General features: G+C 40.4%; 1 protein-coding gene and 1 non-coding gene across 8 annotated transcripts in view; both read left to right on the forward strand.

Annotated features, from left to right (window-relative positions):
• Positions 1-22001, forward strand: part of STX8 (syntaxin 8) — a 201449-nt gene that overhangs the window by 107236 nt on the left and 72212 nt on the right. For 2 of the 7 annotated variants that reach the window (XM_081578362.1, XM_081578364.1), the window contains exon 7: positions 11413-11514. In XM_081578362.1, the coding sequence (XP_081434488.1) occupies positions 11413-11514 (102 nt within the window). Of the gene's footprint in view, positions 1-11412; positions 11637-12180; positions 12248-12491; positions 12607-13046; positions 13899-22001 lie in introns of those variants that run through there. The other 5 variants (XM_081578360.1, XM_081578358.1, XM_081578361.1 and 2 more) reach the window with 5 other exon arrangements.
• On the forward strand, positions 7787-7893 carry LOC145543867 (U6 spliceosomal RNA). The gene has a single exon (XR_014081114.1). It is a non-coding gene; the product is annotated as a U6 spliceosomal RNA (small nuclear RNA).

The raw sequence follows: 22001 nt of genomic DNA on the forward strand, positions 1-22001 counted from the left end.
AGTGCTTCTAATTGTCATAGTGATTTGGGTGTCAATCTCTGTAGTACAATATCTATATTTCAGAGTGATTCACTCCTGTTTCTTTATGTTTTCAATCTTAGTCTCTGTAGACTTCCTCCTAAGGAAGATGTTAATTTAACCCACAGCAACCCCATACATACACACTTCCCTTCTTCCCTGTTGCTCACACATTTTCGTTAAATCAGTGTTGATGGAATCGTGACTATATAAATGTTGTTCATGACCGAGCCACAGTGGGAACTAGAATTAGACATTATTTGATTATATCCTTTTCCTCTAAAGTCACTAATTGCCTCTTTTTTTTTGGTTTACTTAGTTGTCTTTATTGATGCTTTTTCTTCTTCCCCTCACCTCCACCGCTGACAAAATTGTAAAATTAATTCCTTTCAATATGGACAAACTCTGTCAGTAGCTATCTTAGTCTGTCCCGGCTACTGTAACAGGAATCAGAACTGTTATTGCTGTCCTAATTTCTGAAAACTTTCTTATTTTCTGGAAGTTTCTTTTCTACCTTGGTATAGTTTTGTGGATGTATTGCCTTCTAACTCTCTAAGGAGGTGTGTGTGCTTGTTTCATTTGCTCCAAGAATAAAATAGAATGCAGAGTCTATCAACATATTGTATAAAATTGGGACATTTTCAATTTTCAGCAGTTCTATAATTGATGGGACTCCCCCACCACCAATTTTTAGTTGTTCTGTGCTTCATAAAGGACTTTGCACTTGGATTTCTTATCTCTACTTGGAGAGTTTAAAAATACATATACAATAAAACACAAAGTTTATTTAAAATGCATATATAATCAGATAGCAAAGATACATGGGCGAACTGTGGCTCCAGGTGACCTGTCTGTAGATACCTGCCTAGAACCTTTACACCCCCCTTTAAGAATGGAGACACATGCTTCAGATAGATCCAGAGTGTGAAAACTGGTTGGAATAAAGGGAGGTAACTTTTTTGGAAAGGAGGAATGTTCCGTTCTAAAGGGGAAATGTGTTTCTTCAAGTTGTTTGTTTCTTTTAAAACAAGAGTTTGTGGTTAACTTCAGTTTTCTGACCGATAGGTGTCATGGCACCAGATCTCTCAGACTCTTATGTCTTAACCCGCTCTCTGGGCTTCATCAGATATCTCCTATGAGAAAGGGAAATACAGAGAAATCAAGGTGATGTTCCTCTGGAATGGGAAAAATGCAGACTATGTTTAGTCTGGAGGTAGACATAGACCTGAAATTTGAGACATAGGAGGCATGAGCTACCAAGCAAAGCTTTTGAGTTGAAATGCAGAGACCCGTCTCCGTGTCCTACTGCTTATTCATAAGGTAACTTAGACAAGTTGCATAATCTGTGTGAGCCTGTTTGGACATCTATAAAATACTCTGTTTCCCTGTATCTATCTTCCAGGATTGTCAGGAGGATTGGATGAGATAATAAACGATTACGGTACATTCAAACTGTATTGCCCTCATCATGAATATTTTTAGAACTCTTCATTTATAGGAAATCAGACTGAAACAGGGAATGTAAGCCCTAACTTAGAAGTAATGCCACTTTATGGATTTCATAAAAAGCTTGTCTCTTTTGTTGAGCTCTCAGAGCAAGAACCAAGGAATGATGTTTAAGACTTTCTCCATCTCTCCCATTTTCTTTTTGGACTTATCTGCTTTGTTCTTACTGTGTTCTAAGAACTTCAACACACTCTGAATATTCAGCAGCTGGGGCAGATATGGAAACACAAGGCTGTGATCTTATTAGCAGTTTTGAGTCTAAGAGGAAAAGTAACTGCTCAGGCAGGCAGATCCTACTGAATTTGAGATAGAGGCTCTTTCTCAAAGGAAGCAAAAGTCTAATAGTTTGGGTCTAGATATTTCATGAGAGACTGTCTAGATGCTTAAAGTGACAGAATGGAGCTAGGTAAAAAATGTCCACAATTCTCTGTAATCACTTGTAAGAGGGGAAATGTTGGCAGTGACCTTGGCTCACTGTTGGAGGTTATATTCTCGACCGAAGTTGTGACATTAGATGATCGTGATTATGACCAACATACAGCATCACAACAAGTAAGAACGGTACATTTTTATAACAGTTACAAAATAAGATTACATAGTTTTATAGCATTTAAATAATTCCGCTGACTACGCAAGAAGCCATAAGTTACTACAAGGTATATACACAGCATAAAGAAACACTCAACTGGATCATGAATTTGGCTCAAGGAACTCATATATTCATTGTACTAAGTAATAAACATTTACTTAACAATAGTTTAGAAGACATTTATAGGAAAAACTTGAATGATCTCATCTTCAAACAAAGCAAAACAAAACAAAACAGTCTTGGAACTTTTGCTCCGCTGTCCCCTTTTCCTTTCTGAGTGTTAGGAAAAAGTCTCTGCAACTGGGTAGATTACAAGTAAGGGATGTTGCTTCCTACATTTACAATACAGCTGGATGCTCATATCACAGTCTGCTTTCCTTCCTGGAAAAGCCTCTTACATGATTCTTTTTTTTTAGCTTACATTGATTACGGTTCACTGTTTATTTATTTGGCTATGCCAGATCTTAGTTGCAGCATGCGGCATCTTTAGTTACAGCAAGTGAGATCTATTTTGAGTTGCATCATGCGAGCTCTTAGTTGCGGCATGTGGGGTCTAGTTCCCTGTCCAGATATCGAACTTGAGCCCCCTGCATTGGGAGCCACTGGACCATCAGGGAAGTCCTTAAGGTTCACTCTTTGTGCTGTAAAGTTCTGTGGGTCTCAACAAATGCATAATGTCACATATCCATCATTACAGTATCATACAGAATTTTGTACTCCCTAAAAATCCTCTACGCTTTGCCTGTTCATCCTTCTCCTCTTCCGCCCAAACTCCTGGCCAACACTGATCATTGTATTCTGTTTATAGTTTTACCTTTTCCAGGATATCATGTAATTGGATTCATACAGTCTATAGCCTTTTTATTCGAGGTGCACAAAAACGTGTTGATTATTTTGAAATCATTTAGTTAGAGCTGAGCCACGTAGTCACCAGGATTCCAGTTTTCTGAAATAATACGAAGTGTATTTTTTTTGAAAGTAATTTTATTTTTTTTATTTTTTAATAAATTTATTTATTTTAGTTGGGGCTAATTACTTTACAATATTGTAGTAGTTTTTGCCATACACTGACATGAATCAGCCCTGGGTTTACATGTGTTCCAAAGTGTATTTTTATTGTCATTTTATTTGCTATAGCAAAGATTCTGATATGGCTTAACTTTTTTTTTTAAGTACTTTTTTTTTCTTGAAGGGCTAGGAAAATGGGTGAGGTCTATATTTTTAGCCCTATTATAGAGTTGTTTAATGCCTAACTTAAGGCAAGATGTTATGCTTTTAGCATCGTGTCTTCAAATTAGGACTGATAGCATCTTCTTGGAGCTCCGTGGGGGGTTTTTTGTTTGTTTTTTTTAGTGACTTAAAATTTCATGTCTCTCTATTATTGATAATATTTAAAAATTAAAAGAATTTTCTGGATTATCAGGATGACCGCTGTATTGTCTTGCCATGCAGTTCTAGCTCACATTTGTTTGTGATTGTCTTTTTAGTCCTTGGCTGGTGAGAAAAAGACAGTATACTTAATATGTAATGATGTATTGCCTTCCAAGAAAAGGCCAAAGGCTGTCACCGTGCTGTGTCTAAAGGATGTCTCCACCACTGGAATAAAGAACAGCAGGACAACCCCAAATGACCTATACTTTAGTCTGTATCATCTTCCCATTTCAAGCAGTAATTTACTACTCACAAAACAAACTTCCTCTATCAGCATGAAATTAATGGTTGTTAAAATAGAATTTTAGTTTTCTATTTTTAATATGAATATATATTTTTGGAGCTATGGAATAAAGAGCTAGAAACATAAAGAATATATCCCATCATTGATGTTTATAGTTAAATAATTTAAATAGAATAACATATTAATACTGTGGGGTATAGAAGAATTTGTTTTATTTTCTAACAAGCTAGATACAACTCAAAATTAGAAAACAGTGACTTACAGCACCTGGCAAGTTTTCAGTAAATATTAGGAGTTGTCATTTTGGTTTCAGATAATAGGAACTTGCAGTGACAGACTAGTGTCTTCTGGCTGTCTTCTCTTGCCCACACTTGAGCTACACTCGGTCCTGCAACTCAGGCAAATTGCCCTCTTTCCTCCCTTCCCTCCCCGACCCAAAGTGCCTCTCAGCCCAGCCCACAGCAGTGGACTGTGCCAATCCATAGACATGGTAGATGCCACCTTCTTTCCTGAAGCACTGCCTTCTGGGACTGCATCCTCTTCTGGGTGTTTTGTTTTTGTTTTTGTTCTTGCCTCCTCCTTTGCTTTTAGGTTTTGTTCCTCTTGTTCTTTAAATACTGACGTTCTCTAATATTATTCCTCCTTTACCTGTACTTCTCCTCTTGTTCATTAGGTCTTGTTTAATTTGAATTTTTCAGTTAACATTACAGAAAAACCATGTATGCTTGTGTAGTGCTGTACTTTTAACACATGTACAGATGAGTCTAAGCGCTGCCACAGACAGGGGACACAGAGCGGCTCTGTCATCCGCTTGTCCCCTCCCCCATCCCTCACCCTTGGTGACGACCAGCTGCCCTGTTCTCCATCAGTATAGTTTTATCTTTTGGAGACTGTCAGATAAATGGAATCATACATATGAACTTCTGTAGTATTCCACAGTACCATTGAGCCCATCCAATGAGTTTTTCTAATTTGATTCTTGTATTTTTCAGCTTCACAGTTCACATTTGGCTATTCTCTGATTTCTGGGGTTTAAAAAAAAATTTTTTTTTTTCCCGAAGCCATATCTTCATTTGATTCAAGAGTGCTCACCTTTACTCATTGGGTCATTTTTATTGTAACTGCTTTAAAGTTTTTGTCAGGTAATTCCAGTGGCCGTGTTATCTCGGCATTGCATCTTCAGACTGTCTTTTCTCGTGTATCTTGAGATTTTCTGGTACTTCACAGGCGGAGTGATTTCAGTTTGATCTCGGACATTTTGATTATTATATGATGAGACTCTGGTTCTTGTTTAAAAGGAAAATTTATTATTTACTTGGGTATCGTGGCGTGCTGCAATTCCTGGGGTCGCAAAGAGTCGGACACGACTGAGCGACTGCACTGAACTGAACTGATTGTTTCTTCCTTTCCTGTATCTTCGCCCCTCTTATTTTTTTCTTCCATGTTTTGCCCTCTTTAACCTTTTCCTGTGACTCCTGGGAGATTATTCCAGTTTGTTTTCCAACTAAATCTTTTATTTAGGTTATAGTCTGCCTAACTGCTTCACTGTGGTTTTTAATTTGACAAGCGTGTCTCTACCTGGAGCACTGTCTCTAGTGACTTAGGTCAGTCCCTCGTTGTGGCTCTCTGTTGTGTTGTATTGATTTAGTGTCTTTTTGAATCTTGTTTTTAAAAAGAGAAACCTCAAGAAACTGGTTTCTCTTTTTCTGGAAGGAATTCTCTTTCCTAGCGCAGAAGCGGTGAGGGAAGGGGAGAGAATGCTCCTTCTGTGTTTACACTTGTTGGCCGTTAGCTCGTCTTCACACACAGGTCAGTGTCTTTTGTTAGAAGTTGCTGCTGCTGCTGCTGCTAAGTCGCTTCAGTCGTGTCCAACTCTGTGCGACCCCATAGATGGCAGCCCACCAGGCTCTGCCGTCCCTGGGATTCTCCAGGCAAGAACACTGGAGTGGGTTGCCATTTCCTTCTCCAGTGCATGAAAGGGAAAAGTGAAAGTGAAGTCACTCAGTCATGTCCGACTCTTAGCGACCCCATGGACTGTAGCCTACCAGGCTCCTCCATCCATGGGATTTTCCAGGCAAGAGTACTGGAGTGGGCTGCCATTGCCTTCTCCATGTTAGAAGTTGGGAAGGGTCCTAATCTTGGCATAGGCCTCTGTCACGCATGTTACAGCCCAGCTGAAGGAAGACTGAAAGCTTATGGGGTTGATGGTGGGGAGGAAGAGGGAAGGGAGCCTGTGCCTTCTGCCCAGCTTGGCCCACCTGTCCCTGCTTAAGATTCGAGCAGGTGCAGCCAGGGAGCTTTCTCTAGGCCTCCAAGGCCGAATTTTCCCCAGAGGCTCCGCGTGGGTGGGCAGTAACTCCTCACCCTAGGGCACCCTGGAGCATGTGTTACTTTTCCTTTGCTGAGTCACAGGTTGATCTCTCCTTCTGTTCTGTTTCCCTAACCCCTTTCCTAGGGTTAGGGTTTCCTAGTGTACAGAAACGTGTACTATTAGATGTTATCATCCACCCCATGTTTAGTTTCCATGGTAGGAATAAAGGGAGTTAAACTAATGCCCTCAAGAAAAGCTCTTTATTCACTGTTGTTGTGTTTTTTTTAATGCTTGTCTTCAAATGTCGTTAGCAATATAAGCTAAAGGCTTAACATAATGACTTTGCAAGTGCCAGCATCCACTATGAGTACCAAAAGGTACCAAACTTATTTGAAAATATGCAACACACTTCCTGCGCTAATGGAATTCACTGAGACTGTAACTGAGTATAGAAAAATTAAATATAATTAGATTCAGCTATGTTGGCACTGTATAATATTTCTTACTGCTCTTTGATTCAGTTTTGCATCACACTTCCTATTGTCCATTTTTTCCCATTCTGTGTTGGAATGACACTTGGTGTCTCGAGTTAATACATAATAGAAACATAAGTTCCTTCTTGAAACCAAATGCAAATAATTACCAGGAATCAAAATATCAGTTGCCATTTGGAGGCTGTACTGTCAGGAATCTGAAAGAGTCAGCTGGTTGTTTCTTAACCTGTGTTCTGAAACCTGTATTTAATTTGCTCGTAACAGTCTGTGGTTGGGGAAATTCCCCCCTTAGAAGCTACCAGGCTGCAAGGTGGGAATTCCCCCAGGCTCCTTGCCCTTGGAAATCTCCTTCTGAGGTCATATTAAGGAGTGAGTTCAATTAAATCAACCCACAGTGGCAGTGCAGACCTTTTAAAAACTAACTTGGCAGTGTGTTTCAAAGTCCATGGGGCAGTCATGATCACACTTAATTAACTTAAGGAAACAACAGAGAAGAAGGAAGATGATCATGGAGGAAAGAATTCTTTGACTCATGATGTAGAAATACAGAAGCATTCTCAGTATCCCACAATAGGCTATTTTTAATGAATGTTTATTTTAATGGAATGAATATTTTGTATCCATTAGAAATTATAACCATGAAGACTGTGTAACAACATGAAAGCATACAAATGATATGTTAACAGGGGGCAGAAGGCTCATATATTGCAATTATATAAAAGTATGTATGTTTATGTCAAATCTTAGAAGGGAATCCATAGAAGTGATTACTGAGGTGTTTGGATAATCTTATACTTTTCCATCTCTCATTTATAAACTTGCTATTATATAATTTTTATCAGTTAAAAATAAAGGGTTTTCTTTTCTTTTTTTTTTGGAAAGCAAACAAACTGGTAATCAGATGAGGTTTACCAGCCAAGATGTTTGGTCTAAGATGAAAACATTAACCCATTCAGTGTTGACTACTGGTTTTTGTTTAGTTAATCTTCTACTAGTTTTTTATTTACTTCTAAGTTATGAATATTTATAAATCTAATGAGAGCTCTGTCCAGAAACCCAGTTAACATATAACAACTGACATATTATATTTAGTGTCTGACAAGGAATATTTTCACTTGACTTTCTTATGGTGCTATAAGCTTATTAAATCTGAATTCTACATTACATGTTGTGACTTGAAAACATATCATGCTGTGCTCGCTTTGGCAACACATATACTAAAATTGGCACGATACAGAGAAGATTAGCATGGCCCCTGCGCAAGGATAACACGCAAATTCGTGAAGCGTTCCATATTTTTTGAGATTCAGTGAACTGAGTATAGGTCAGAGCTGTGCCGTGATTAGCCTTGAACAAACTCACTGTTTTTCAAGAACTGTAGTTGTCTAGTAATATGGATTATCAACTTTGAAACTATCTTTCTGTCCTTTTGGATTGATACAAAGTTATCTCCAATATCATCAATAAAGAGGATAATGGGAAACAGAAAAAAAAAAAAAACATATCATGCAGGGACTTCCCTGGTGGTCCAGTGATTAAGACTCCATACTTCCAATACAGGGGATTCAGGTTCAATCCTTGGTCAGGGAACTAAGGTCCTCCAAGCAATAAATAAATAAATATTTTTGCTTTTTTCCCCCCATGTCTTACTAAATACTGTGGGACTTATAATAAAATGTTCAATAGAAGTTGCCAGAGAAGATATTTTTGCCTTTTTTTGTTACGTAGGTTATTTAGGAATGGTTTCCTTAACATTCAAATCTTTTTTTTTTTCCATCTTCTGTCATGTGTTCTTTCATCCTGATGAAAGATTCCTTTTTATCTCTGATCATACTCTTTGACTTGAAATCGATCTGATCCATATTAATACAGCTGTGCCAGCTTTCTCACACAGACACTTTCTGTGCTTTGTATTTGAAGTTATTGTGAAGGCATATAGTCGAGTAGTGTGGTTTTTTATTATTTTTGACTTTTGCCTGACATTCTTTATCTTTCAGTTGAGAAGTTGGTCCATTTATATTTAATGTAATGACTGATGCAATTGGGTTTAAGTTTGCCATGCCATCTAGGTACTTATGGCCTTTTGTCCTGTCTGTTCTCTGTATCTCCTTTCTTGCCTTCTTTTGGGTAAATCATGCATATTTGGTATTCAATTTTATTCCCTCTATTGATTTTTTTTAAGCTGTTCCTCTTGGTGGTGGTTATATGGTGGTGGGTATGTGTTTGGTTTTATTTTTATTTTTTAAGTTATTGCTTTAGAACTCTGTTATTTAACACATTATTGATGAGAGACATATTAATACATCTCTTTTTACCCAACCATTATTGACGTGTCAATATCATTTACATAACAAATTGCTGGCCTCAGATATTAATTCCTTAAAAAAAAATCCCCTGGTCAATAATGAGTTAATATAATAATCACAAGTCACATATGGCTATTTAAATTAATTGAAATATGAAAAAATAAGTCCCTGACTAGAGTATGGAGAATGGATTGAAGGGACTGAGGAACAGAAACAGGAAGGTAAGTTAGGACAGTTTTAGATACACTGGAAACTTTTTGTGAGGTATTACTAACAGAGTTTAAGAGAAATGGTAGGATTGAAAGATAATGGGGAGGTAGAATCAACAAGAAAGGCTAACAAATGGAATGTCAAGTGAAGGAGAAAGGAGAAGTTCATGTGACTCCTAAGATTTCCTTCTCAGGCAAGCAAATGAATGATGGTACCATTCATTAATTGAGACAGGGAAGATAGGGGAGTCAGATTTAGGGGAAGATGAGTTTTGTTTTGGAGACCTTGTGAGACAGATATTTGTAGGAATTTCAAGGTGGAGATAAGAAGTAAGCAATTGGCTATGTGAGTCAAGGATTTTTGGAGAGCTGTGTAGAGCCGAAATTTTCTTCTCAAAAAAGCTTAAATATTTTAAAAATTAAATTATTTAATTTAAATAGTTTTAAGTGAAAATAGAAATATACATAACTCAAGATCACCAACATTTACGAGGAAGAGGAGGACTCCTCTGGTGGTCCGCCTGCTCCAGTGTGGGAGGCAGGTTTGATCCCAGGTCCAGGAAGATTCCACGTACCTTGGGGCAGTTAAAGCCTGTGTGCCACAACTACTGAAGCCCACCCCTGTGCCTAGAGCCTGTGCTCCACAGCAAGAGAAGGCACCACAATGAGAATCCCTAGAGAGTAACAGCTAGAGAGTAGCCCCTATCACTGCAACTAGAGAAAGCCCTCATGCAGCAACAAAGACCAGTGCAGACAAAAATAAATAAACACATGTTTAAAAAAAGAGAGAGAAAGAGGAAACTCTGGACAGAGCTTATAGATAGTTGAAAGAAAACTAGGAGAGAATATATCCTTGAATACAAGGAAGTAGTTGTGAATGGATGGTTAAAAAATACTGACGGGTTTACTAGGCAGATGTTTACTAGGCAGATGTGTTTACTAGGCCGATATTTGACAAATTTGGCTTAGATCCACTTTTCTAAGAAGCAGCAAATTATTCAGTGCTTTGACATTATTCAGTGCTTTTATCATTTATACTCCAGTCATTCATTCCCTTTATCTTTTAGTATTTATCCTATCTTGCTGTGTTATTAGGCACTCTCCTAGGGATAGGAGCTACAGAGATAAGAGTTAGTGTCCATTATCCTCTTCCTGTAAAAGAAAGACATACAGCTATCTGTTGTTTATTTGCTAAATCGTGTCGAAACCACAAATAAAGAGGAAGAGAGGGAAGAAGGAAGGAGAACCAAAATTGAAAAAAAAAAAATAGCATATAGAGCTCATCATAAGAAATTCAAGCAATTCAGAAAATACAGGCAAGATCATCAAGAACCCCGCCACGGAGAAATAATCGTTATTAACATCAGGTTAACACTGTCTGGATACATCTTTAAAGATTGGTACATATAAAAGGGATGGAAATAATTTTGCCTAATTAGGGTTATACTGTATGTGCTATTTAAATGTTAAGTACTTAATTTTACTTTTAAAAGATAAGCAGAAAAAAATTTTCTAAGAGGTAGTAATTGCTAAAAGATCCATTTAAGGTGAATAGAAAAATAGCATAAAACATTGAAACCTTGGTTATTTTTATAAGGCTGTAAGTGTATGTCTTACTTTTCAGCAGCCTGATATGACTCTACTGTCAGTGATGAAGAAATTAACACCTTAGTTTCTTTTCACCTTTCTCCCCGTGTTCCTCCCCTACCAACTGCTTCCTGATCTTCACCTTTAATTCCATTGTCACTGTTTATAACATTTGTCTACTCCTCTGTAACCTGATCCATATATGTTTATTCTCACCTCCACATATTTGATTCAGTTTTTACCATCATCTGTTGTGTCATGGCCTCTAGCTTCTCCAGCCCAGAGTTGTGTATTTTTTTTCATCTCTCGGTTGGCTAGAGTTCATCATCATGTAGCTTTCTTAAGAAGGACCCCAGTGGTCCCTGAAGTCCTCTATACCGTCTGTCTGTCACCTTTATACTCAGATGACAACTTGGCTGGGCATAAATTTGTTGGGTCATGCTTTCTTTCTCCTGAACTTTTGACATTTCTCCTCTGTCTCCTAGAATTATGTTGAACTTTTTTTTTTTTCCTTTATTACTCCTTCCCTCTCTAACTCCCCCCGACCATCAGTGAATCAGAATTGCAGTTTTCAAAGAAATGTAAGTTCTTTAAAACCGTCTCACACACTGCAGTTGAGAGAATTATTACTAGGAAGGCCCACCACAGCCATGAGACTCTGATGTGAGCCAAGGTATTTTCGAAGTGTTAACCATGCATCTTTGTTTTCCTTTATAGAGATAATTGATGACCTTGCCAACCTGGTGGAGAATACCGATGAGAAACTTCGCACTGAAACCAGGCGTGTGAATCTGGTGGACAGGAAGTCCACGTCTTGTGGTACGAGATTGCTGTAGTTACAGCTCTTGCTTCTCTCATTGCTTGCAGATAAGCTTCCCACGTTTGGTCTGATTTTACCACAGGGATCCGCGTGCTCTTTGAATACATGCAGTTTCGTGTGATCAAGTGTTGAGATTTCTAGAAGATTCCTACATCTTGGCGAAAACAAAGTGAATTGTTACGAGGGCAGGGAAAGTAGAATGCATTGTTAATTTTTTTTTTTTTTTTAATTTAAAATAAGAAACTTTCCTCAGTGCTCACTGAGAATAATAGTTTGGGAAATTGTATGATGTCCTGAAGACCGGTGGTGGTAGATCTCATGGGTTTTACAGGCCACCTTGCTTGTTTTGTGCCTTGTTTTTTTAGTCACAAGCGTCTTTGCTGAAGTTGGAGCCATAGAGCAGTTAGAGCATAGAGTCTAAAGTCCGGCTGAGTTTATATCCTGTGTTTAGTGATGTTGTCTTTGGCAGTTCTTTTACTTCTTAATACCTTGTGCATGAAATGAGGAAACATAGGTCAAAACAAGAATCACCAGGAATGATGCTTAGAGTGCTGATTCCCTGGCCGTCCCCTTGAGACTGAGTAGGGCGAGGCTGGGGTTCCAGAGGGTTCATCATTTAACAAATGTGCCAGGCACTCCTGATGCAGGTCCTTGCTCTTGGGCAGACATTCCGATGCAGATGCTTGTCGGGTTTCAGAGATCTGTTGCCAGTGCACAGTGCCTTGCCCGCAGGTAAGTGACGATGAATGGTGCTGACAGCGGCAGTAATTACACTCGTGGTTATTTGGTGTTTCATCTCACAAAGGTGCACCAGGTTTATAAAGCTAAGACTTTTGTTATGCATAACAGTGCAATAGCACTACCAAAAAAAGAAAAAAATCTAATGACCTAAACTTTTCGCGTTTAGCTTTTTGCCTGATTTTAGCCCTTTCAATATGAAGAACATAGTGGATCCCTCTGATCTGTCCACTTTTAGAAGAAGGACCTCTATGCGAGGGTCACCTGTGATGCACAGTTTGAAAAGTGCTACCTCCCTTGTCTGTGTGTGTGGTCGAACAGAAATCTAGAACAACCAGGTGATGGACGGCCAGGTAGATATAGACTCTGGAATCTCAGAGGAAGTGGAACTTGGGGGCACCTGCCTGCTTCCCTCAACCTGGCAGTTCTCATCCACCAAATAGCAAGCCACTCTGTGCTCCTGCTCCTATAATAGGGCATGTGCTTCTTTCTGCTTCCTGCCCAAAGCAAAGCCTTCTTGATTTTGCTTTAACAGCCTTCTCATAACTTCCCACCATGCTATTCTTTGCATCAGATCCTGAGACTCTGGTGACAGATACATGGGTTCACTCCCACCTCCATCTGTTATTATCTTCAATTCTCATATCAACTAAATCTTTCTGAACTTGCGTTTCCTTGGCTGTTTAAAAAAAAAAAAAACAAGTAGATAGCCTGGTTATCAAAATGAAATTATGTAAACCATATAAAGTATCCAACACTGGCCATTGTCCATGAATTTCCGTATTTTGTGCAGAGAGCAGCTACAGCCTGATAGTGAAGAGCGTGGGCTCCAGAGGTTGGACTCACATCCCAGCTCCACCATTCACCAGCCGTGTGACCTTGGGAAATCCCACTCTCCTGTGACTTGATTTTCCCATCTCCAAAATGGGAATAATAATGGTACATATCTGAGAGGGTTGTTGTAAGGAATACATGATTTAATAGAGATAAAGATATAGATGATAAGTAGATAGATAGATAGGGATATATAGCATTTAGAACAGTGGTTAGCACATAGTAAGCAGTGAGCAAGAGTAAGTTTTAACTGTTATCAGTATATGTCAGTCTGTTTTGCATTTACAACATAGTGGTCCTCAGCACATGTCATTTATGGTATCACAGTGAAGAATGTTGATTCTACTCCTGCTAGTTTTTTATTTTATAGTTTTACCTGGTATTGGTGTTTGTATCTAGAAATGTCCATAAAAATATTCTGAGCTGAGCTGTTTAATTTTTCTGTCTCTACAAATATGACTACTTCCTGTCTCGACAACTGTGACTATGCTAGGTATCTCACGTAAATGAAACCATACAGTATTTGCCCCTTTCTACCTGGCTTATTTCACTTAGCATAGTGTCTTCAGTATTCCCCTATGTTTTACCATGCATTGGAATTCTTTCCTTTTTTAAGCTGAATAATATTCCATTGTTAATATTTATACCACATTTTGTTTACCCATATATCTGTCAGAGGACTCCTGGGTTGTTGCCACCTTTTAGCTACTATGCATAGTGCTGCAATGTGCATGAATGTACAAGTATGACTTCAAGCCCCTGCTTTTTTGTGTATGTACCCAGAAGTGAAAAGTGAAAGTGTTGATCACTCTGTCGTGTGCAACTTTTTGTGACTCTGTGGACTATAGCCAACCCGGCTCCTCTGTCCATGGGATTTTCCAAGCAAGAATACTGGAGTGGGTTGCCATTCCCTTCAGGAGATCTTCCTGACCCAGGGATTGAACCCAGGTCTCCTGCATTGCAAGAAGATTCTTTACCATCTGAGTCATCAGAGAAGCCCCATCTGAAGTAGGATCACTGAATCAAATTGTAATTCAGTGTTGAATTTGGAGAAGGCCCTGCTGTACTGACCTGACCTTTTGTTTTGCATTCAACCTTTAAGCTCTTCAGTTCAGTTTCAGTTCAGTCCCTCGGTCGTGTCCAACTCTTTGCAACCCCATGAATTGCAGCACACCAGGCCTCCCTGTCCATCACCAACTCCTGGAGTTTACCCAAACTCATGTCCATCGAGTCGGTGACGCCATCCAGCCATCTCATCCTCTGTCGTCCCCTTCTCCTCCTGCCCCCAATCCTTCCCAGCATCAGGGTCTTTTCCAATGAGTCAGCTCTTCACATGAGGTGGCCAAAGTATTGAAGTTTCAGCTTCAACATCAGTCCTTCCAATGATCTCCTTTAGGATGGACTGGTTGGATCTCCTTGCAGTCCAAGGGACTCGCAAGAGTCTTCTCCAACACCACAGTTCAAAAGCATCAATTCTTCGGTGCTCAACTTTCTTCACAGTCCAACTCTCACATCCATACGAGACCACTGGAAAAACCATAGCCTTGACTAGACGGACCTTTGTTGGCAAAGTAATGTCTCCGCTTTTTAATATGCTGTCTAGGTTGGTCATAACTTTCCTTCCAAGGAGTAAGTGTCTTTTAATTTAAACTCTTAGTTACTTTCTACTAGTTTTGTTTTGTTTTTGTGTTTTTTTTCAGTTTGATAAAAGCCTAGTTGCAGGGAGGAGTCAGGGACTTCTGCACCTGAGAGGGGCAGGCAAGTGGGGTGGAAGGTAAGGTCCTGGGCCTGCCTAGTTGGGAAGTGTAAGAGGAGACACTTTCCCCATTAAATAGGGGCCCTAAAGAGCTATACCCTGGGGGAATAAGTGAACCAGACCCAAACTTGCCTTTGGGGATTGTGGAGAAGGCAGCCTTGGCCCTGAACAGATTAGGAGAAGAAAAGGAAGAAAGACTATTTTTTCTGACAAGTTGTGGTCGCAGAAAGGCCCTCATGTGCATTTGTATCCTGAGTAGCCACACTCATCTGTTGTAGCTCCAGGTGCCTGGCAAAAGCAATGAAATACCTCTCTGGAGGAGAGAATATTATCCTTGGTCTCTAGGAGTCAGCCAGAAATAAAACGTTCAGGGCAATGACCAGCACACACTCGAAGATAATCTGGCATACACAGAGATAGCACAAGACGAGCAGGGACCAGCAACAGAATGCAGAAACCAACCTGCACACACTTGCCATATTAGAATTTTCAGATGTAAATGATGAAATCAATTATTATATTTAAAGAAAGACATGACAAGCTTGAAAGTATCTTCAGAGAATAGGAAACTATAAAGAGTAACTTAGAAAATCAAAAGGGATCAAATAGAACTTACAGAAATAAAAAGTAACTGAATTTCAAGGCTCTGTGGACATATTTGGTACCTGGTAGAAGAGAGACTCAACTAGAGGACAGATGAAAAAATATAAAATAAAACATATTCCCTTTCTGTAAATGCAGGCATTTACAAAAGGCTGTCCAGACACCATGGAAGTTAAATTATGATCTTAATAAAAAAGGTGTTTAGTGGGCTAAGGGCTTGGTCTAAGAGCCTCAGGACATAGCAAAGAGTTAATCATTTGCTCTCCCCAAGTGCGGGGCCAGGTTGATCATTGATATGTAAACACATACACACAGTACATGAAACTGCAAGTAGGGCATATTTTAACTGTGTGGGGTGGGGGTGAGTGGGAATTAAGCCTCTCAGGGTAACTCAGTTACTGTTAACTTGATGACTGTTTAAGAGGGCTTGAGTGAGCTAAGAATAGCAGTGACGCCTCATCATTTTACTTAAGGGAGTGCAAAAAAAAAGGCTGTGAACCGTGAAATGGTCTTTTGTTTTCCTACCGCCAGCATATCGCCCTACCGATCTGATATAATATCAGTCATAGATGCTTTCCCAATGAGGAAATTTCTGGTTGTATAGACAGACCCGATTGCAAGGGGGCCCGCACAGAAGGGCCCAATGATGAATCTGTTTGTTCAGTTGTTAACAAAGGATTCAGACGCCTCTTTATGAACCTTTCACTCGGCAGCCTGGGCTTTAACATTTTTTTTACTGGGATCTTTGGGTGGTTTTTTCCCCACCTCCCTTTTCTTCACCCACCCCCACCCCAATAACAACAGCATCAAGTATAAAACAATATTGTCTCTCTCCAGCTTCTAAATGAAAACAAGACTGGTATTTTTCATTGGCACCTACATGTCCGTTGAGATCTGCTATGTGTGCTAAGGACACCCACATAAAAGCAGCATCTTTGTAATTGCAGTTTAAATATTCATTGTGCCCCGTCCTCATTAGAATTCAAAATAGAGCCTCGTCTGAGTCTGACGGATGCAGCCAATTGTGAAAGGCCAGGCTCAGAGTTCTGAATGACCCAGGTCGAGGGACAGTGTTGCTTCTCAGCATATGGACTATTACGTAATGTTGTCTAAGCACAGCCATTGTGAGTTTAGCAGCGTCTCTGGGATGTGGTTAGAAATCAGCCCTGCTGACACTGCGTTAGCACTGTCACAATCTGGAACCACTGGATTTGCCTTCCACTCCTCAGAAATGGGGTGGCTTGAAGGAGGTGGATCAGTCCAGTCGTTCAGAAAGGACAGTCCAGCATAGGTGTGAGCCCAGGCAGACCCAGGTCACAATCTGGGCTCTGACACTGACCACCTGGGTGACTCGGAGAGTGGCTTGCCCTCTCTAGGGCTCAAAACGTGGGTACCATGGTTATTCTTCAGACTACACAAGAACAAATTGGGTGGCATCATGCCTGTGCTACTGAATCCTCAGTAAATGCCAGCGATGTTAAAATGTGGCTGAAATTGGTCATCAAGAGCCACCTTGACAAGTAAGACTCAGAGGCTCTTACCTCTCTTTGAAGCCAGCTTAAAATGGTCCTTAAGGAAAATAGTGATGATTCAAGAAAGTTATGCTGGAATATTATGGAGCTAGGAAGTTTGCATCCCCATTTAATCAGAAATGGAGTCAGTTTTTTTTTCCCCGAATTAAGCTGGAACTTATAATCTTGTGGCTGAAGCCATTTCCAGTCATGAAGTTAGCGAAAGCCATCTGTGGGGCATATTCAGGTGGCATGGCTTGACTTTTGTATAGCACAGAAATGACTTGTTCTTTTATTAGCACATTATTATTACTTATTAAAGATTTACTTATTACGGACTTATTTCCATATAGACTTATTTAGACCCCGGGTGGGAGCAGCATTAAGCCTTTTAGTATACAGTCATACATCATTGTATTGCACTTTGCTCTTATTGCTCACAGATGTTGTGGGGTTTTATTTGTGTTTTACAGATTTAGGGTCTGTGGCAACCCTGTCTTGTCAGATGATGGTTGGCGTTTTTTGGAGAGTATTTTTAAATTAAGATATATACTTTTTTTTTTTAAGACATGATGCTGTCACACGCTTAGTAGACTACAGTATAGTGTAAATGTAGCTTATATGCACTGGGAAACCAGAAATTTGTGTGACTTGCTTTATTGTGATATTCCCTAGAATAGCTACGCAGCCAGCCTGAAACCAGCCCCTGGAGAGCCAAGGGGACTAATTCAGTCTTTTCAGTCTCCATACGCTCCCCTTCCCCTTTTTAATTTGGCTTTGCTGAGTTTTAGTTGTGGCATGTGGGATCTAGTTCCCTGACCAAGGGTCGAACCCGGGCTCCCTGCATTGGGAACTCAGAGTCTTAACCCCTGGACCACCAGGGAAGTCCCTCGGCCTCCCTTTGTCTTTCTTTTTTTCCTCTTCCATCTTCCATGGAAGTCATACTTAGGACTCATTCCTTGATTCTTTTTTCCTTGGCACTTTTTCCTCAAGCCACTCTTTTGACTCTTGGATGGTTTCACAAGCAACTCACAGCTCTGCATCCCAGATCCCAACTTCACCTGAATCTCAGGGTCTGTGTCTTCATGTGCCGCCACCCAGTTTCTCTTGATGCCACCCCCCCCCCCCACCAGCAGCGTGCTCTCAATCCCTGTATGCTCTTCGTAGATTAATTGTCTTTAGCCTGAAATAAGCTTCCTCTTCCATTGCTCCCTATTTCTTCAGGCTCAAAACTTCCTTCGTTCCCTCAGAGGCTTTCAGAGGCCAGACAGTAAGTCTCCTTGAAGGAAGCGGGCCCTCACTGTTCTCTCTGGTGGCAAACGAGAGAGTGAACAGCAGAGTTTTGCCACGTGGGAATGCCACGCCGGATCATCTGTGTGTTTATTTTTTTTTTTTTATGGGAAGTCTGAAATCTGGATCTTTAAGTGAAATTTCCTAATATTTTAGTGTTGACAGTAAACGAACATTTAAAAATATTCCATGTGGGCCAAATAAAACATGTGGCGAAGCCCTACACTTTGGGGCCTCTCTCTCACTTCTGTTTGGTCAACCCCTAGGCCTATCTGAGAATAACTCCGAAATATCTGTCTTCCCCGTTCATCACTTTGTGTTCTCACCACTCTGTTTCTGGCTCTTGTCACATTAAAAATAGTAATGAAAGGATTTCCCTGGCAGTTCAGTGGTTAAGCATCCGAGCTTCCATGGCAGGGTGCGCAGGTTTGAGCACTGGTTGGGGAACTAAGACCCCGTATGCTATAAGGTGCAGCCGAAAAAATTAAAAGTAAGTAAATAAAACTTTAATAATGATAATGAAGAATTCTGTTTACTGGGTACAGAAAAATGTGCATGATTACAATGTTGGTCGTATTTATAGAAACTGTGGCCTGCCATCTTGTGAATTTGGTGTCTGAATACAGGAGACATCTACCTGGCTACCAGTGTTACCAAGATAAACAAGATGAATGCTTCTTTTAAGAGTTCCCTTATTTTTGTCAACGTGCCCTTTTCGGTTGATTTAAAACTGTTTCGCTCCCTAGACATATCTGCTGTATATTTTAGAGAAATGACTTTTCTCCATCATGGAGATAATAGATACCAGGAAGTGAACCTACAGAGCGTAAAATTCTTAGGACACCTGCTTCTAAAGTCCAAGCAAATACTGGGGCACTCCAATGAATATATTGGAATTGCTCGATATTCATTTTAGGAGCTGAAATGTACAACTTGCAGTCCTGCCCTTCTCCGGGCACTTCTGAATACTCCCCTCCTGGGCCCCATGGGTGCATGTGGCATTGGTGTCATGCACACGTGACATGTTTGTAATCAGGTGTCTTTTATATGTGACCATACCACTGTTGTCTGCTTTGGTTTTGAATTCCTACTGTGGAAAAGCCTGGTTTTTCTGCTAACAACATTTATTTTAGGGGAGCGAGAAAAGGAGCAGGCTGTTCAAATGTTGATGCTTTGGCTTAATCCAGGCAAAGTGAAGCCTTTGAGAGGAGCGCCAAATTGGAAAACCCCTGCTTAATGGAAGGTGATTGATAAGGGCTGACAGCCCCAGAGCTGTCACCATGACGGCCTGCGAGGCCGCCACGCTTTTCTAATCTGTTACGAGACAGTGACTTTTACTATCATCAAGGGGTCAGAAATGATCACAAAGTAGAATCATTTTTTGATTATTGTTTTTGCTCGGTGTGGTTTGGAAAGATAAGGTGTGATTTCCAAGAGAGGCTTCTGTTGTGATGGAGTAATAACCACAGCGCACGGCCTTGGCTGATACCCCTCCACTGGGCGTGTTCGTGCGAGTTTTCTGGTTATGTCTGTTCACCAGTGAATTCGTCTTTCAGCCTGCTGTATGGGACCGGCAAGTACTGGCTGGGTTTAGAAGGATGATCATGGCCTGGGACAGAGCATGTTTTGCTCACTCAAAGTGTATCACACCTCTATCTTGTGTCTATCGCTTATGGGAGGCAGAGCCCCAATGCCTGCTTAAGGTACTTGTGTGCCTGCAACCTGACTTTTCAGGAGTTTACCATGACATGCCAGTGCTTCTCATTCTTACACCGATGTTATTTTATATTTGTAAATTTGAAATGAAGCATTGGATTCTCTTTGTGACCAAAATTAATCCAAACTGGAAAGTCTTGGTATCTTTGATATCTTTCTTTTACCTGTAAAGTCAATGGCTTAGTAACACTGCGTTGCAGTCACTCAGTGGTATCCGACTCCACAGTCCCATGGACTGTAGCCCACCAGGCTTCTCTGTCCATGGGATTTTCCCAGGCGAGAATACTGGAGCGGGTTGGCATCTCCTTCTCCAGGGGATCTTCCCGACCCAGGGATTGAATCCAAGTCTCCTGTGTCTCCTACATTGGAAGGCAGATTCTCTACCATTGAGCCACCTAGGAAGCCTGGTTAGTAACGTTGACCATAAGCTAACGGTCAACATTACAAGGGTTTATTATTGGACTCTAATCCAATTGCAATTGGATTTCCTCAAAAGAAATTGGCCATTTTCCTTATAGCTAGATTCATCCAAATCTTCATGAGGTCAGTATGGAAAGGTGGGGGTGGGGGGAGTCAGTGACTTAGATTAGATGGTCTTTGAGTTGATCCAACTCTGTTATCCTCTTTGCATACCCCTTTGAGGAGAATTAGACACTTCCTTCCAACCTGCTCGTGCATGCACACGTGCACACACACACACCACATACACACACACACATATACACATAAATGTCATCAGATATGAGCCAGGGGTCTTGGCCAGAACTTTGCTGATCTCATTTCATACAGGGTGGTTAGCACCAGGTTAGGTAGTTGCAGAGTTAAATCTACCTGAACAGGGACTTTGACCTTTAATGTTATGTATTCCTGTTTGATTGGGGGAAAAAATTTAACAGTATCAGAATAAAACCAAGGGAGATAGGGTAATTTTTAAATGGAAGATATAGAGACCATCTGTTGTAGTATGTGTTTGTATTGGAAAATAAAGCACCGGGCTTATTGAGCATAACTCCTGGGTTCTGTGTTATAAGTAGTTGGAAGAGATGCCTTACACATTTCTCTCAATTTGGCTGTTATAGCTCTAGGGTATTTTTAGTAAATTAAATTTTTTTAAAGGAAGCTGTAATTTTTGAATAACATCCCCTAAAATTTAAGTTTTGGGTTCAGGTTTTCATGCCGCTCTCCCTCAAAAATTGTCACTATGAAATGGAGTAAATGGACATGTAGCTGATTTTAGGGTTATTTAAAGTCACAGTGATTCACAAGTGCATTACCTTCTCTCTGTATTATCCAAAGGGAAATTCAGATATCAGATGACTTTCCTGACTTTCTGGTTCTTGTCACTCTGTTGAGGCTCTCTAGCCCAGGCCAGTTACTAGTGTGTACACAGAGAACATCGTTTTACTACCACATCAGCCATGATGCCCAATGTGGATGCTTCTGAGAAAGAGTTGTTGTTCAGTCGCTCAGTCATGTCTGACTCTTTGCAACCCCATGGACTATAGCCCGCCAGGCTTCCCTGTCCTTCACCATCTCCTAGAGCTTGCTCAAACTCATGTCCATCGAGTCAGTGATGCCATCCAACCATCTCATCCTCTGTCGTCCCCTTCTCCTCCTGCCTTCAGTCTTTCCCAGCATCAGGGTCTTTTCCAGCGAATCAGTTCTTTGCATCAGGTGGCCAAAGTATTGGAGTTTCAGCTTCAACATTAGTCCTTCCAGTGAATATTCAGGACTAATTTCCTTTAGGATGGCCTGGTTGGATCTCCTTGCAGTCCAAGGGACTCTCAAGAGTCTTCTCCAACACCACAGTTCAAAAGCATCAGTTCTTCAGTGCTCAGCTTTCTTTATAGTCCAACTCTCACATCCATACATGACTACTGGAAAAACCATAGCTTTGACTAGATGGACCTTTGTCAGCAAAGTGATATCTCTGCTTTTTAATATGCTGTCTAGGTCTGTCATAGATTTTCTCCCAAGGAGCAAATGTCTTTTAATTTTGTGGCTACAGTTACCATCTGCAGTGATCTTTGAGCCCAGG

This window comes from Giraffa tippelskirchi, chromosome 3, assembly GCF_054371585.1.
Source record: "Giraffa tippelskirchi isolate mGirTip1 chromosome 3, T2T-mGirTip1v1.2.pri, whole genome shotgun sequence".
NCBI classification, from domain to species: domain Eukaryota; kingdom Metazoa; phylum Chordata; class Mammalia; order Artiodactyla; family Giraffidae; genus Giraffa; species Giraffa tippelskirchi.